The sequence below is a fragment of the Chiloscyllium plagiosum genome, unplaced genomic scaffold, assembly GCF_037043375.1.
Source record: "Chiloscyllium plagiosum isolate Xiang-an unplaced genomic scaffold, Cpla_swu_hap1 HiC_scaffold_20, whole genome shotgun sequence".
In the NCBI taxonomy this organism is placed as follows: Eukaryota; Metazoa; Chordata; class Chondrichthyes; order Orectolobiformes; family Hemiscylliidae; genus Chiloscyllium; species Chiloscyllium plagiosum.
In genome coordinates this window covers 14,914,384-14,933,223 of record NW_028270158.1, presented here as the reverse complement: position 1 = coordinate 14,933,223, position 18,840 = coordinate 14,914,384, and the positions used below count along the sequence as shown (strand labels likewise).

The window sequence follows — 18,840 nt, the reverse complement described above, 5'->3', positions numbered from 1 at the left end:
ACTTGAACAATGGCCTTTGTAATGTAATTATTCTGCCAGCAGACTTATATTTCATAAGAACCAATATGTTCAACTGTGAATCTTCATTGGATTCAATTGAAGGATATCTCTCTGGAAACAATGGAGTTGTTTCTGCAATCTAATTTTGGATTAGTGATTTCATATTCTAGAGAAGCACCTTTGATTTGACTTTGTATTTTGAGTAGTGGTGATGGTCATAATATTAAAGCTGCAGGTGTAGCTAACAAAAAGAAATGAGCTGCAGTTTTTCTGCTGAAGTGATGCTTTCAAATGGGACCTAATGGCAGTGTTGAAAGTTATTGAACCGTGACCATGAGCAATTTCATGGAAGTTATTCTCTTAGTCTTGCTTTAGGTGAGGATTTTTAATGAGTCAAATCATGGGAAAGGATGCCATGTTAGAATGGCATCAAATACTTTATATCATCTTATCTAAGAAAAATGGTAGCTTGGACTTCATTATTATGTATAATCAGTTGGATAGTTTATTACCATTGTTTCTTGGATTTGTATCCTAGCAATATCCTTTATCTGATGTCCCACATGCTGATTGTTTGACATTAATAACATTTACACCTTAAAATTTAATATACCTATGTTCTAAGCATCCCAATTCAGATTAGTTGATCTTTGGAAAATTCATCATTTACATTTGCTAGTATCAATTTTGTTTTTGTTCAGAGCTATTCAGAAATCAAATTTTGATTTGTAGTTATTTTGATTTATAGTTATTGTAGTTGGTCAAAAGATGAAATGTGTTACATTATATACCTTGGATCAAACTCAATTAGTGTGGTGTCAAAACAACACGTGAATTAGTTTCAAAAGAACATTGAATAGTTGAGGCTGTTTGGTATTAAATCCTTGCCAGTCCCATCTCCTGATTGCTGATGCAGTAGTATAACTGGTGCAAAGAAACATAGGAGAGATGGAAACAGCTTTACTTTTGGAAAGCAATCACTTGGAAGTCTTATTGCAAACACACTGACTGTAAGAGATATTAGAAATATTGAAAACTACAGTTAAAATAATTGAAAGGCAAACTCAAAATTAAGCCTATCATCTGCTAAAAAAGAAAGTTATAAGCAGATTTGTTAATAAATTATACTGTGTCCCCTTGGACAACTATTGAAATGAGAAATCAAATGTTACTCTTGCATGCAGTTGATTTTTGACTGCCTGCTAAAGGACTAATGATACTTTCCTCAATAGTCAATTGTGACAAAGTTTAAAAAGGCTTGCTTGTTATTTTAGTAGACGAGGCTAACTTAAATACTGTTAAGATTCCAGCAATTTTTGTGCCCAATATAGTGTTCTATATCGTTGCCAGTTTTCCATGTAACAGTAGCTCTACTACCAGTGACTAATCAACAACTGAAGTAGTGCTGCTCCTGCTGAAGGTGGAAGTAAACATTAAAGATGGTTTTGGTCTTCTCAATATGTTGGATGTTAGCCACTATAAATGGAATGCATCTTCCTCTCGAGGAAGGTAGAATTTTCTGCCACTGATGCACTGCACGTGTACATTTATGTCCACTGTGGTGATCCAAGTTGGTGTTGTCCCTGGTCAAGTCAGATGCCAGACTGAAATATGGCCTGATGATTCATATTTTGTTTGGCCCTCTCACTGAAACACAAACATGAAATGCTTCAGATTCAATTTTAACAATAAACACAAGTTTAGTTTGCAAGGGAAATGAAGATAAATTAGAATAAACCAATAACACTCCTTTGCAGTATGCACAACAAGAAAATTCTGGTTTATTTCACATCTATAAAGCTTGATGTAACTGTGCCCCATATTGAGAATCTGAGAATTTCTTTTTGAAACCTTCAGACAACTGAGTTTAGACTTTCTCAGCTTCAGATAACCCTTTCAGGGTTTTAATGAAACATTTCTGCTCTGGAAATTTTAAACTGAACACGTTATACTGTGGTAACCCCTTTCTTAACTGTCCTAAACTTTTTTAGGAGCAATAGTTTTACATATCCAGTTTCAACCAATGTTTCTGAAAAACTGTCAAATTGAAAAGCTTCATTCCAAACAAAGTCTTTCCCTAAGCCCAATGCTCTCCCAATGTTTTAAAAAAACACATTGCTATCCAGAAATTTTCTTTTCAATACTGTGTTTAAAATAAATCACCATAGCTGCAGGAATACTTCTAAATTGGTCATTAAATCTCTTCATATGCACATCCCAATCCCATTAAACCCCTAAATTAAATGATACGTAATGATAGATCACACACTTTACATCACACTTCTTTACCCATGACCTTACATCCATTTGCCTGGATGGATGCAACAATACTCAAGAAGCTTGACACTATCCAGGACAAAGCAACCCACTTGATTGGTACCACATCCATTCTGTCCACCACAACGAAGGCCTCCAAGCCCTCCGTTTCTTCCTCTCACGCCGTCCCAACCAGTACCCTTCCACTGACACCCTCACTCGCCTGGCTGAACTGGTCCTCACTCTTAAGAACTTCTCCTTCCAATCTTCCCACTTCCTCCAATCCAAAAGGGTAGCCATGGGCACCAGCATGGGACCCAGCTATGCCTGCCTGTTGGTCGGTTATGCGGAACAGTCCATCATCTGCAATTACACTAACACCCCTCCCACCTGTTCCTCCGCTATATCAGTGACTGTATCAGCACTACCTCATGCTCCCACGGAGAGGTTGAACAGTTCATCAACTTCACTAACACCTTTCATCCCGACCTCAAATTCACCTAGGCCATCTCGGATACCTCCCTCCCCTTCCTGGACCTCTCCATCTCCAGCAACAGACTAACCACAGACATCTACAAGCCAACCGACCTCCACAGTTACCTAGACTACATCTCCTCCTACCCTACCTCCTGTAAAAACGCGATCCCTTATTCCCAATTCCTCCGCCTCTGTGGCATCTGTTCCCAGAATGACCAAGTCCACCTTAGAAAATCGCAGATGGCATCCTTCTTCCAAGATTGCAATTTCTCCAACTCGGCACTGCCCTCCTGACTTGTCCATCACCTTTCCCATCGATCCCTCCAACCTCTGTCCGACCTATCACCTTCTCCCTCATCTTCATCGACATGTCTCATTCTCAGCTACCTTCCACCCAACTGCACCCCTCTCCCATTTATCTTTCAGTCCTCAGGCCACCAAGCCTCGTTTCTGATGAAGGGCTTATGCCCGAAACATCAATTCTCCTGCTCCTCGGATGCTGCCTGCCCTGCTGTGCTTTTCCAGCACCATACTCTCGACTCTAATCTCCAGCATCTGCAGTCCTCACTTTTTCCTCCGATGCTCAGTATCAGCAGTGTGTACTATCTACAAGATGCAGTGCAGAAATTCACCAAAGATCCTCAGTCAGCACCTTCCAAATCCACAGCCACTTTCATCTAGAAGTAGAGCAGATATATGGAAGCACTACCACCTTCAAGATCCCCTCCAAGTCACTCACCATCCTGAGTTGGAACTATATTGCCAGTCGTTCACTGTAGCTGGGTCAGAATCCTGGAATTCCCTTCTTAAAGGCATTGTGGTTGAAACCTCAGCAGGTGGACTGCAACAGTTCAAGAAGGCAGCTCACCACCACCTTCTGAAGGACAACAAGGGACAGGCAATGAATGTTGGCCAGCCAGCGATGCCTGCATCCCACAAAATGAATGAATTAAAAGAAAACATAGGCCTGTACCATAAGTTTCCATTTGCCAGCAGATGATATAATTTAGTAATCACTGGAATATGCAGTTTTCCCCCCACCACTGAGAATTGCATGAGCTCAAATGTCATTTTTCAAGTTTGAACTGAGTAACAATGTTAATCTTTGAAGGTGAAGATTTAAAGTGGAACTGGTTGCTATGTAGCTGCCCAGCAATACAGACAGTGATCTTTGCAAACATAGATTGAGTAACTGAATTGACCATGTCACAATGCATTGTCGTAAGGGATAATGTAGTTTTAAGGATTTTATTTATCATGTACTGTTTCTAGATTCCAAAGGATTGACATACACCTACAACAGAGATGTAGAACATAAGTGTACAAAGGATATTTTAATTGGTCGATTGAAGAACCCTGATGGTAGACCCTGGAAAAAGATACGACCTAGACCAACAAAGAATCAGTATGTGGGTCCTTATTACATATGTAAAGGTAAGGCATCAGAGAGAGGGAGTGAGCGAGTATCTTACACAAATTGAGGAAAATTACTGTTCAGCTCTTGGCACATTTAGTTTACATGCTAAAGAAATGTTCGCTTACTGTATGCAATAAAAAGATTGTTCTTTCCTGGGGGTGTTGGTTGATGCATTGTAGGTTTAATATGACATTAATAATGTATTGACTGTCGCATGCTTTTGACATATTATTTAAAACTAAATACATACAGTAGCCATGTTAGTAAACGATGCACTGCTATATTATTTCTCATGCATGTTGTAAATTCTCTTATAAGCGTGGCAGGAAATGCAATTGTCATATGGTAGGACTTCCTAAAATTAATTTCAATGCTGTTGGTAAGGTTAGTATTGGCTTCCTATTCCTAGTTGCTTTTGATAAAGTAGTGTGGGGTCTTCTGTTTGAACTATTGCTGTTTGGATGATGAAGATATGTGCACAATGCCATGAAGTAGAGGATTTCTAGGAATCTGACCTCACAGAAATAACAATGTGGAAACACCTTTTCATGCCTGTGAATAGCCTTTGCTGCTTTTGACGTTCTAGATTTAGGAAACATTGGTTCAAGTTCTACTTCTCCCTGCGTTGTTTGCTGTCCCAGCATGTGTTCACTTCCCTCAAATTTTCCCTCGAAATTTCCTAGAATGATCACTTGCTAAACCAACTGCTTTGACACAAATTAGGTGTAGGAAAGCATCTGTGTACCCTTCTTCTGGCTTTTGTGTTTATCGGCCACTACCATGCCCAGTATCATCAGCTGAAAAATTGTTGGCAGTTTCCTGAAGTGTACACTGTCGATGGTACATGTTGTGGCCTAGGTTCACTCGTGGCAGTGTACAGGTTGGGTGTTCAGGTTAATAGATGATGAACTTCTTGAGTTGTTATTGCACCTTTCTAAGCAAGTGTAGAGTAGTCAGTCTTACTCCTGCCATGTGCTCTGTAAGTGATGGAAACACTTTTTGAGGAGACAGGCGGTTTGAGTGTCTAACCTCTGTTTAGTTTTAGTAGCCACAACATATATTTGGTGTAGGTGAGCTTTGAGCTAATGTGGACTCTCGGGATGTTGATGTGTAACTCAGTGATGTTAATATGGCAAGTTGGTTATGTACTCTCTTGCTGGAGATGGTCATTGCAGCTGTGCATTGCCAATGATAGCCTTGGGAATTTGTTTTATCCATTTGTGCTTCAACTAATGCTGAAGTTTAGAGTCATAGAGATGTACAGCACAGAAGCAGACCCTTCGGTCCAACTCCTCCATGACAACCAGATAACCTGATCTAATTGAGGCCCATTTTGCCAGCATTTGGCCCATATCCCTCTAAACCCTTCCTATTCATATACCCAACCAGATGTCTTTAAAATGTTGTAATTGTGTCATTCTTCACCACTTCCTCCAGAAGCTTATTCCACACACACAAACCACCCACTGCGTGAAAAGGTTGCCCCTTACGTCCCTTTTATATCTTTCCCCTCTCACCCTAAACCTATGCCATCCAGTTTGGACTCCCCACCTCAGGGAAAAGACCCCTCAGCCTCCAAGGCTCCAGGGAAAACAGCTCCAGCCTCTCCCTATAGCTCAAATCCTCCAACCCTGGCAACATCCTTGTAAATCTTTTCTGAACCGTTACAATTTTCACATCATCTATCTGATAGGAAGGAGACCAGAACTGCACAACAATATTCCAAAAGTGGCCTAACCAATGTCCTGTACAGCCCCAACATGACCTCTTAACTCCTATATTCAATGCTCTGACCAAAAAAAAAGGAAAGCATACCAAATGCCATCTTTACTATCCTATCTACCTGTGAGTATACTTTCAAAGCACTGTGAACATGTACTCCAAGGTCTCTTTGCTCAACAACACTCCCCAGGACCTCACCATTAAGTGTATAAGTCCTGTTCTGATTTGTCTTTCCAAAATGCAGCACCTCTGCTCTGCTCTGGATCTCTTGCTACCTTCAGTGCAATATGAACATGCAAATATTATATATATCTGATGGGATGGATTGAGCTCCACCAGTTTCATTGACTTTTGACATGGTGTAGAGTACTTCACAGTTGATTAAACTATCTAGCCAGACTAGACCCAAATAAGAACTGCAGAAGCATGAAAGACGTAATGGGGAACAAAGTCAATTATTTGATATATCTAGCCACCTGGCAATAAGACGAGATTATCAGTTTTATTCTCTTCAGTTTTGAGACTAACTTCAAAGGAGTTTTCACTCCATAGCTGTTGAACAGCTTATTTTACCAATGGCACTAATGAGTTATAATTAGCACATTGCTTGCATGTGGAACCTACTAATGACCATAGTCTGTTAGTCTTCTCTCACAAAGGGGATACTGATGGTATTGAACATGGTGGTTGATGAGTATGAGAAGCCTGGTGAATTTGTAGTGGGTTACATCGATATTTTCCAGTGTCCGATCTGTGTTGGAGCAGTTGTTTCAGCAGACGATGGTGACTGAACTAAAGAATTAAAAATCCAGGTAGGAAGTAATACTCATAAAATAAACGTTGCTGACAAGAGAAGCAGTGTGTAATGTTTGGTTGCCAGTATTCTATGTCATTTTATTTTACTTCTTGCAGGATTTTAAATTGCAGCTACATCAGTTTGTATAATTCAGAACCAGTTCTGAAATCAGCATGGCTACTTTTGTGATGCTGTTTGATCAAATGGAGGGCCAGTAGACTGCTTTATCTTAGATTGCTTACATCTTTGACATGATTGACTCTATGGCATTGATTAGATTGATCAACCTTCAACGTTTGTGTCATCTTAATAATTTTGCAGTGTGCGAAGTTCAAGCAAATGATGAGTATTCTGTGAAAACTGCTGATCAGGACAAGAATATTAGCATCACATGTTATTTGTAGAACAATAGCTATATCAAGAAGAGTTTATCACATTGCCATTGTCTTGTGATCCTGTCCATTTGATAGCCATTCATCAAGGGCCTGGGTACCATTCTATGGAATTTCCTTATTAAAAAGCTGCTTTTCTACTTTGTCAGCTTACTCTGTAACAAGCCTCCTTAAAACCTATCTATTTATCTAGCGCTCTGGTCAATCTTCCGACTTGTTCATTTAGTTTTTGTGACTATTTTTCTTCGCGTCAACGTGATACACTTTTATCTGCGTTGAAGACCACTACAGGTGGAAATTATAGGGGCTAGCATGACATTGTGAGAAAGTCCAGTGAGGAGTATCTTGAAGTTGGTAACAACTCGCTGTATCTTGTATCTAGTTTCAGGGGGATCTTCTTGGTGGACCCTCCTTGGCTTGAACTCCCACAGGTCAGAAGGGGAGCAGGCAGGGTGGAGTGGAGGGCCTGGCTATCTCTGGAGTGTACTGAGAGGTGACTTCTGAGAGACCTCTCTGTGGTTCCTTCTCTGGCTGGATACCTCCTTTCACTGCCCTATCTCTTGTGAGGAAGGGGCACCCAGAGTTGATTCAAAGTTCTCACTCTTTGTGTTGCCATACCATGATGACCATTGGCTAAGGTAATGGGATGCATGCCTGTGTGCCTATCCAGAAGACCTAATGGTGCTGGACCTGCCCTTGCAAGGTACTGCCAACTTGTCTGTGGAGGCAGCCAGACAATCATATGCTTTAGGCAGCTGCATCTTCTGAGCTATAAGAACCATTGTCTCCCATATACCTGCCTGCTGCTGCTGTTCCTTCTTGTGCATTCTGACAAAGTCTTCATTTGAGATACTACAGAGTGCCCTTCTACCTGATCTCTAAGATGATAAATAGGAACAGGAATAGGCTGTTCAGTCTCCCGAGCCTGCTCTGCCAGTCAATAGGATCATCCTACATTCTTCACATCTACTCTCTTGCCATTTCCTCCTATCTCTTCATTCCCCTACTGATCTAGAATCGATCTGTCTCAGCCTTACATATATACAAGGTCTCTGTCCCACAGCTCTCTGTGGCAAGGAGTCCCAAGACTCTCAATCCTCTGAGAAAAAAAAAATTCCTCTTCATCTCAGTCTTAAATTAGCAACCCTTCATTCTGAAACTGAGCCCTCTGGCCCTAGATTCTCACATTCTCTCAACATTTACCCTTTTAAGCCCCTTAAGAACCCTATATGTCTCAGTGAGATAATCGCTCATTCTTCTAAACTCCGGTGAGTAAGGTCCCAACCTGTTTCGCGTTCAAAGACATTTACTTCATACCAGGGATCCATCCTAGTGAAGCTCCTCTGTACTGTCTCCAATGAAATGATATCTTTCCTTAAATAAGGTGATCAAAACTGCTCATAGTACTCCAGATGTGGTCTCCCCACCACTTTGTGCAATTGCAGTAAAACTTCCCTGCTCTTCTAGTTCAAGCCCTTTGAAATAAGGGCCAGTATTCCATTAGCCTTCCTGATTGCCTGTTGCACCTGTGTGCTATGCTCAAGTCCCTTTGTTTTGCAGTTTTTCTCCATTTAAACAATATTATGTTCTTTAGTTTTCCCTTCCAAACTGAACAGTTTCATATTTTACCACATTAGACCCCATTTGCCAACTTTTCGCCCACTTACTTATCAATATTTCTCTGTAAGCTGTATCCCTGTGTTATGCCTTTCCATGTATTTTTGTGTCATCTGCAAATTTGACTATAATACATTCATTTCCTTCCAAGTTATTGTATGTATTACAGTGCAGTCCCAGTACTGATTCCTATTCACAGGTCACCAACCTGAAAACAAACCCTTATCCCCACTTGCTGTTTCCTGCCCGTGAGCCAATTCTCGATCAATGTCAGTATGCTCCTTCAAATGCCAGGGGCTCTTATGACAGCCCTTTATGAGGTACCTTGTCAAAAGTCTTCTGGAAATTCAAATACTGGTTCCCATTGACCCACTCTGGTTGAGACTTCCTCAAAAAATTCTAATAAATTAGTCAAACATGATTTCCCTTTCATGAAGCTGTGCTGACTCTGCTTGATTAGATTTTGATTTTGTCAACATTTGACTATTATTTCCTAAATAATTGATTCCAATGCTTTTTCAGTAATAAATGTTAGACTAATTGGCCAATAGTTACCTGCATTTTGGTTCCCTTTTTTGAATGGGGGTGTCAAATTTAGCAGTTTTCCAATTCTCAGACTTCTGCAGAATCCACTGACTTTTGGAAAATTACAAACAATGCATCCACTATCTCTGTAGCTACCTCTTTTAGGATTAGATTCCCTACAGATTCCCTACAGTGCGGAAACAGACCATTTGGCCCAATAAGTCCACACCGACCCTCCGAAGAGTAACCAACCCAGACCCATTTCCCTCTGACTAATGCACCTAACACTACGGGCAATTTAGCATGGCCAATCCACCTAACCTGCACATCCTTCAACTGTGGGAGAAAACCAGAGCACCTGGAGGAAACCCACGCAGACACAGGGAGAATGTGCAAACTCCACACAGACGGTCTTCCGAGGCTGGATTCGAAGTCAGGTCCCTGGCACTGTGAGGTAGCAGTGCTAGCCACTGAGCCAACGTGCCGCTTTTAAGATCCTAGGATGCAAGGCATCAGAGTCAGGGGACTTATCTGCCTTTAGCATTGTTATTTTGTTTGAGTAATGGTAATCGTACTTAAATTCTCCCCGTATACTTAATACTAAAGAATTAATTTTTAGTATAGAATGTTTGAAGTATTTTCCACTGTAAAGACTGATGCAAAATATCTGCAATTTCCTTGTTTCCCAAAACCATCTCCCTAGATTCATTTTCTCAGGGGCCCATGTTCACTTTGACCTGTCTCTTCCTTGTCTGTTTAGAGAAGCTCTTACTGTAAGTTTTTGTCTTTCTCACTATCTGCCCTTAATTGTTTTCACTCTCATTATCTTTTTAGTCCTCCTCAGCTGGCTTCAGGGCGATCTCTGACTTGGACCTCCTTATATTCTTTCTCTTTCAACTTAATACTCTCCTTCACTTCCTTGGTTAGCCTTAGTTGGTTTATCTTTCTTTTGCCTCCTCACTGGGATTTATTTTTGCTGAGACTCATGAATTATTTGCTTAAATGTCTGCTAGTGTTTGCTCGCTGTCATTACTGCTAATCTATCTGCCCAGTTCACTTTAGTTAACTCTCTCCTCACTTCATTGTAATTCCCTTCATTTAAGTTAAGTACAGTTGTTTCTGACCAGGTTTCTCACTTCCATTATTAACATTAAATTCTAACATATTATGAGCACTACTTCCCAGGGGATCTTTTACTTGGCGATCATTTAGTAACCCTGCCTCGTTACCCAATACCAGATCCAACATGTTTGCTGTCTGGTTGGCTCCAAGACAGATTGCTCTCTGAAACTATTCCTAATGCACTCTTTAAGTTCATTGTCATAGCTACCTTTTCTAATTTGATTAAAGTTACCCATAATTGTTGCTTTATTCTTTTCACATGCTCCTACACTTTGTTGATTTATCGCCTATCACACAGAATAGCAGCTGTTTGAGGGTTTGTATACTAATCTTGTTTGTTACCTCAGCCCAAATGGACTGTATGTCATCTGAGCTGAGAGCATTTCTCATAACTGTCTACTTTTCAACTATTATCAACAGTGCTACCCACCATCTTTTCCATCCCTCCTGTCTCTCCAAAAGGTCAAATATCTGAATGTTATGTTCTCAGTTTTGACCTCCTTGTAACCCTGTGTCCTAATGGCAACAAGATCATACTCATTTCTGTCGATTTGCACTGTCAGTTCACCTACCTTATTCCAAATTCTTCATGCATTAAGATCCAAAGCCTTTAAGCTGTTCTACTATTGAATTTCCCTGTACTTCCATGGTCCTTGGTACAAAATGACATTCACGTATTTCCCTTTTATTTTTGATAACAGTCACCAAAGCTACAACCCTCTCTTCTCCTTTACCTTTGCTTTGATGATATTCTCTGCAGCTGAACCCACCCACTGTTTAGTTTAAAGCCCTTGTTATGTGATTTGTTAGGACTCTGGTCCTGGCATGCTTCAGGTAGAACCCGTCCCAACAGAACTTCTCTTTCCTCCCCAGTACTGGTGCCAACGCCCCATGAATTCAAACCTGTTTCTCCCACACTAGTCTTTGAGCCACGCATTTACCTCTTTAATCTTGTTGACCTTGTGCCAATTTGCCTGTGGTCAGGTGGTAATCCAGAGATTATTACCTTTCTGGTTCTCTGGCTACTCATATTTCCTCAGCAGAACCTCTTTCCCCTTTCTGCCTATATCCTTGATATTTTCATGTACCATGACAACTGGATCTGTCCCTTCCCATTCCAAGTTCATCTGTGACCCAGATGAAATATCCTGAAACCAGGCACCACGCAGGCAACACAGCCTTCGGGACTCTTGATCCTGGCCACAGAGAACAGTGTCTATTCCCCTGACTATACTATCCCCAATTAACTACATTTCTGTTTCTTCCCCCCTCTGGAATGACTTCCTGTACCATGGTGCTATGGTCAGTTTCCTCGTCCTGCCTATTGTCCCTGCTCTCATCTTGAGAGCAAGAGCCTCAAACCTCTTACACAAACTCAAGGGCCGAGGCACCTTCAGCACTACCTCCTGGATTTCCTGCCCGTGTCACATGTAATCACAGTCTCCTGTCCCTTACCATTGACTGAATTAGACCGAGTTAATCTAAGGGTGTGATTTGCCTCCTGAAACACAGTATTCAGGTAACTTGACCCCTCCCTGATGTGTTGCAGTGTTTGAATCTCAGACTTAAGCTTATCCACTCTGAGCCTGAGTTTCTCAAACAACCAACACTTGCCAGAGATGTGGTTACTATGAACCACAATGGGGGTCTACCAGCTCCCACATCATACAGTTGCAACACATCGCCTGGCCTTGCATCTCTATTTTATTTTCTTAGGTTTTTTTTCAAAATTTCCCACTAGTCTTTTAGCTTGTCATCTTTAAATAGTTCCCCATTTACCCAGTGAACATTTCCTGTGATGTCACAGTTGGATTTGTGCTGGACACTCAATCCTGGGCTTCACGTTATCCGGTTTAAAAAGACGTTACCAACTATTGAAGTGAAAAAGCAAGCAAAAATCACCTCTTCACTAAATTCTCATGCTGCTCCAGAATCCTCAAATGATATATTCACTTGGGCTGTGTTTATCCAGATGAGATCTCTCCTTCCTGACCATGTGCACCTTACTGATCTTGTTCTTTCAACAGATCTTCTCTTAAATAGAGTTGAACACAACCTGCCTGGGTTGTTTTTATCTTGGCCAGGTGCAGAGTTGTCGCAGTGAGGTGCTGACCGGATTCTGCTACCAAGTGTTCCTACCATTGGTGTTCCCATCAAGATGTCAGTATCTGAGCTGGTGCAGGTGGCAGTCGTTTTGCTGCTGCTGCTTCTAAGACATTAAACTGTCATCCTCAGAATTCAAAGAGGTGCCTTGAGTAGCCCACTTCTCTTTCAAAACTGTAGATATCCTGCTGACACGAGAGAGAAAGTGTCACAGCCAGTCATTAGAAGAGTTGAGTGATGGATAACACTGATGGTGAGGTTCATGTGAGATTTGCAGTGAAATGAAGAATGGTAGATGGATGTTACTGCAGAACTAGTCCTGGTCACCACTTGCAAGGGATGGTATTCGCTCCTTTGCTGAGGAGCATAATGGCAGCACCCCTCAACCTGTCCTGGCTCTTTCTACCCTGTTATGAATTGTTTTCTCCTGTAACAGGAGAAAGTGAGGGATTAACATAAAAGTGACTGGCCCACTGGTGCAGGTGGTCAAAATGTGGTGAGGTATCCCAGGCAGGTGAATAGGCAGTGCAAAGGCCAGAGTCTAGATTAGAGTTGTGCTGGAAAAGCACAGCAGGTCAGGTAGCATCCAAGGAGCAGGAAAATCAATGTTTCGGGCAAAAGCCTTTCTGCAGTCCTTGTTTTTACCTAATGCAAAGGCCATGCAGGGTTTGTGTTTTGAGGTGTTTTCTCTGGAGCATCGAAGGCTGAGGGGTGACCTCATAGAGGCTTATCAAATCATGAGGGGCATGGATAGTTTAAATAGACAAGGTCTTTTCCCTGGGGTGGGAGAGTCCAGAACTAGAGGAATAGGCATACGGTGAGAAGAGAAAGATTTAAAAGGGATCTAAGGGGCAAGTTTTTCACACACAGTGGTACGTGTATGGAATGAGCTGGCAGAGGAAGTGATAGAGGCTGGTACAATTGCAACATTTGAAAGGCATTTGGATGGGTATATGAATAGGAAGAGTTTGGAGGGATATAGGCCAAGTGCTGGCAAATGGGACTAGATTAGGTTGGGATAGCTGGTCGGCATAGACGAATTGGATCGAAGGGTCTGTTTCTGTGCTGTATTTCTCTCTGACTCTATGTGACTGAGGGAGAGTGTAACATGCAATAGTGAGCATTACAGAGAATAAGTTTTGCTGAGAGGTGGGTGCAGTAGCAGAGATGGAGTGAGTGAGGTAGTAGACAGAGTGTGGCATTTACCTTGGCAGAGCGGAGAAAGCTATTGACCTTGCAGCACTGCTGGCCCCCGTTCCTTTGGACCTTAGATACAGTGCTGACGTGGGTGTGACCTAGGAGCAGGCTGCCAGAATCCAGTGATGTAGCCCCCTCTGCCCCGTCTTGTAAGAAGAAGATGGCCTTCCTCTGAATCACCCCATTCGGAGAATCACAGCACCATTTTCTCTTCTCTAGAATCTTTGTAATTGCTAGAAGAAAGTTAAGACTGCAGGTGCTCGAGATCAGAGTCAGGAATGTAGTGCTGGAAAAGCACAGCAGGTCAGGCAGCATCCGAGGAACAGGAGAATTGATGTATCAGGCATGAGGCCTTCATTACCGAAGAAGGCTCAGACCTGAAACATCGATTCTCCTGCTCCTTGGATGCTGCCTGGCCTGCTGTGCTTTTCCTGCACCACACACTTGACTCTTTGTAACTGTTGTCTGTCAACAAATAGGGCATTTTTGGAATGCTAATTTTCGTCAGGATACTTAATGGCCTTTTAAAGATGATGGGCTTTCAGTGGATATCTGGTGAATGAGTTCTTCCAGGAACAACAGGTGATAGAATGGGGCTGACATCTGATGAGAGTGACACCATGGGGGTGGTGTATGTAATTAATAAGGTGACTTGGTGCGATTGGGTGATAGATCTCACTTGGCCTCAGAGAGAAACACTCCAAGAAACTTGTCACTATTGACATGTAGCCAAAACAAAGGTAAGATTTAGCTTGATATAACTCAATGTAGGTTGTTGACCTTGTCCAGCATCAACGTAGTTGCCTTTTCTGGAATGCTTCAGTGGTTATCCTTCACACTTGACCAAGTTAAAAATGAGTAAACTGACTGTGGAGTTTTAGAACAATCAGCAATAAAGTGTGAAGTGGGTTGACTTTGACCTCTTTATAAGGACAAGCAACATGTATACTGTTTTCGCCCAAAAATAATAGTTTGTAGTTAATTTTAGACTTTTACCTCTGAGTAAATATATTTCTGTTATTGTCCCTTATTCAAAACCTTCCATCTTTCATAATCTAGTATAATTTATTTTACTAAAACAGTGAGACAGTCACAGACAACATGAGGTTTTAGCCCACATGAAATCTGGATATTTTAGCCACTAAATGAAGCAGTGAGAAATACATTCTGTTGTGAATTGAATTAAAGTTGACTGAAATAAATGCATTTATTTATATCTTGTTAAAACACCAGTGGTATTTATATTTTGCTTAATAACTGGTGTTTGAGCTCAGAAGTCATTTGGGCTACAAAAAAGTTTGGGGATGGAAGATTCAAGTTACTTGGTTTTATTTTTAGATGTTGCTGCAGGAGAAGAATGTAGATACCCTGGTCACTGCACATTTGCATATTGCCAAGAAGAGATAGATGTATGGACCCTAGAGCGTAAAGGAGCATTTAATCGTGAACTGCTGTTTGATCCCTTTGGAAGTATCAGGAAGGTTAATTTAACAGTAGCCAAAATTCTACAGGAACATCATGGCATATTTATGTTTCTCTGTGAGGTAAGCTAGATATGCTATATTTTTAAATTAATTGCACTATAATTTTATTTTATGTGACACATTACTGCAAGAATCAGACATAACAGAGAAAAGGATCTGTTATAGGATTGAGGCAGGGGAGTGAAATTGTTTTAGGTGACCGGTGAGGCGGCTTCTCATTTTTTCATTGAGCAGAGTGGAAAAATAACAAATCCTTTTGTGAACCTTTGTGGAAACAGTTGTTTTTATTGTTGCTTTTTGGTTTGTTTCCTTTCCTTGATGCCTGGTATCTTTGTTTGCATTCTTTTACTTTTCCATATTGAAGTATTGAACTGACTTCCCCAGTCATTGAAATCATCCAGCAGTATTTTTGAAGGGAACTGATACATATTTGAGAAATAAGCTTTGGAACAGCTGGACAACTGAGCTGTGAATAATCGGCAAATAGTTCATGGTTTTTCCAGTGATCTCTTCTGCATTCCTAAGTCTCCATTGGGTTTGATAGCTGGCACACAAGATCAGCAACTAGAATTAATGAGGTTACTATAGCTATAGCTATGTAAAGGGATGAGTCGTCATAGTTTTAAGGTGAGGGGTAGCTGACTTAAAAGAGAGATAAACTATTGCAGCTCTCAAAGGATTGTGAATCTGTGGAATTCACTGTCCCAGAGTACGTTGAATGCCAGGATATTGAGTAAGTTAAAGGAGGAGATGGATTTTTAATTAGTGATGGATTAACAAGTTATGGAGAGCAGACAGCCAAGCGGAATTGAAGCAACAATGAGATCATATTAAAACAGTGGAGCAGGCCCGAGGGGCTGAAATGCCTATCCCTGCTTCTAGTTCTTAACTTCTCAAAAATCAATAAAAATAAAGTTGGTGAAGTTGTTAAAATCAAATCAAATATTGCTTTTTCATTGGAATGGGGAAATGAAAATGTCAAATATGTCCTGGGTGCTTTGGTTTACTGAGGTCTGCTGTGATTGTCACTGGAGAAAGTGAGGACTGCAGATGCTGGAGATCAGAGCTGAAAATGTGTTGCTGGAAAAACGCAGCAGGTCAGGCAGCATCCAAGGAACAGGAGAATCGACGTTTCGGGCATAAGATTCCTGAAGAAGGGCTTATGCCCGAAACGTCGATTCTCCTGTTCCTTGGATGCTGCCTGACCTGCTGCACTTTTCCAGCAACACATTTTCAGCTGTGATTGTCACTGCCCATTGGCTGTCTATCGATTTGAGGATAAGAACCATTCAAGGTCACAGCTTTTGGCTGTGACTCACCTTAATACTGTCGACATAGGTGTCCAAGACCTTTATATGTCTGTCACCAATGTGCACATTATTGATTACGGACTGCCAGGTTTACAGTTATCTTTCTGTTGTCCATCCTCCATTGCCATAAGACTTGGCAAACAGACCATAGTAGAAGCCCTCATATGACTTAGTTTAATATCGGGACCTTGGAGTGCCATTATGTCTGCATAATCGTGACTGGTTAGTGGTCACATTTCAGTGGTGTGTGGAACCACAATGATTGGGACCATCTTGCTGTGCAGCCTTGTTCCGCCTTCACAGCTGGTGAGACTCATGCTCTTCCATAGGCTATTCTGCCATTGAGGAGTTTGCGCCACACTTTGTCTGGAACCTCGGCCCTCCCTGACCTTGCCACCACAGATGGGAGTAATGTTCACGCTAATTGAATTGCTGTGGTGTGATTCAAAGGACTTTGAACTTAGCTAAGGCAATATTGGAAACTCTGGGCTATATTGTAAACTGCAGAATTACTAAAATGCTATGAGCAGCTGTTCTTCAGCTAATATATTTTGCTTAGCTTTGTTTCACTCAGCATACTTTTTAATTTAATAATCAAAATGATGTATTTCAGTTCTTTTTGTGTGTTAAATGTTTAAATTTTAATTTGAAAATAATTCTGCGACAAGTTGAGTTCCAACATGAGTATTAATTGTGGAACTATCCATCATGTGTTAATTGATTGCAGAAATGTTTTGATAACAAGCCCAGAATGATACACAAAAACAATAAGGATAACCAAACCTACTGTTCCAATCCAGATGCCAAGCATTTATTTGAGCAGAACAAGTAAGTACATTCAGTACAAAAATTGTGGACCATCATTAATGGAGCTGGAACAAACCTGTGTTTTTGGACTTTCAAGACTTTGAATGTATTTTGTGTTTGCTGTTGAGGACTGAAGTGTACTTCATCCATGGAATATCTCATTATGATTATTCCCTTATTTTGCTAAAAATCCTCCAACCCTTATTTTGCTAAAAATCTATTACTTTCTTTTTATTTGGGTTCAATAGGTGATGTGTTAAATACTTGGCTGTTTTGGGATACAAGGTGGAAATTGAATAACAATGCCTCTGTAATTAAGTATAACAACTAAATGTGGAATATGTAGGCATCTTTTTGTTATCTTTAGTATATCCTATTCAGATTTCCAGATCATCACTGCATTTCTATTAAGCAAGCAATCCCTTAAAATGGAAGCCATTCTGTCTATATGCTTTTGTATAGCAAGCTAGCAACCAGTGCATTTAACTAAAATATTAAAGGGTGCGTCATCTGTGACTGCAATCCTAAATAATTGCACTGAAGTTACTATGGGGCTGAAATAACTGCACAGAGGATGGCATCCCATCACCAAGTCAGCCTTTATTTACATGTGCTCAGTACCTGCCAGTTCAGAGCCAGTTCCTAGAATGTTTTAAATATGCTTTAAATCTCCTGTTTATTTATTTTATTTCTCTCTTTTTTAAAAAAATTATTAAACACTACAATTTACAAACAATTAACATTAACAGCTGTATACAGGGAACAGCAATTTACAAGGGAGAAGATTGGCAAAGCCAGACCCTAAACCCTACTGTTCAACCAGTTTTCAGAGAAATGAGGACAAGCCTCAATCTCCTGTTTTTTTTCTTTTTTTTTATTTCTTTTTGCCCGCACTACCGCCTAACTGAGGTAGTGCTTATTTTCCCCAGCACCCATGTTGAGTGTGTGCAGGTATAGGACACAGTGGAGAACAACAGGTGTATAAATCTTTATCGCTATTCCACCACCAGGAAGAAAGGAGACACCCGAGTGGCCAGTGACAAGTAGTGCCATCCTCAAAGGGCAAAACCTCCTGTTTATTTTTTTTCCTCTTTTTTTTCTTTTATTTTCATTTCTCTTTTTTATGGTTCCCCACACTACCACCTGACAGCAGTAGTGCTTAATGTTTCCCGTCGCATGTGTGCAGGTGTTGGACACAGTGAGAAACAGCAAGTGTGTAAATCTTTATTTATATTCCACCACCTGGACAGAACGAAGACACCCGTGTGGTCATTGACAAGCAGTGGCCTCCTCAAAGGGCACAATCTGTTTATATCTGTCAGCCAGGGCTCCCTGATCAGCCCTGGTCAACAAACCCCACATCCCCTCCTAATCAAGGATCCCATAGTCACTACAAGGGCATAAGTCAATTTTACAGAAAGTGCAAAACCATGTACCAGACGCCTGTTCTCAGTATGTATATCACCTTTTCCAAATTACAGTCAATTCTGAAGAAGAGTAATTGAACCTGAAACATTGACTGCTTTCTCCCCCAGATGCTGCCAGATATGCTGAGTTTCGGTAGCCATTTCTGTTTTTGTACCATGGATATTTACATAGACACTATGCATTAACT

General features: G+C 41.0%; 1 protein-coding gene across 6 annotated transcripts in view; it reads left to right on the top strand.

Annotated features, from left to right (window-relative positions):
- The window catches only part of zc3h7a (zinc finger CCCH-type containing 7A), a 111,776-nt gene that overhangs the window by 70,970 nt on the left and 21,966 nt on the right, over window positions 1-18,840 (top strand). For all 6 annotated transcript variants that reach the window (XM_087997687.1, XM_087997684.1, XM_087997682.1 and 3 more), the window contains 3 exons: window positions 4,006-4,167; window positions 14,963-15,168; window positions 17,146-17,246. In XM_087997687.1, the coding sequence (XP_087853813.1) occupies window positions 4,006-4,167; window positions 14,963-15,168; window positions 17,146-17,246 (469 nt within the window). The remainder of the gene's footprint in view (window positions 1-4,005; window positions 4,168-14,962; window positions 15,169-17,145; window positions 17,247-18,840) is intronic.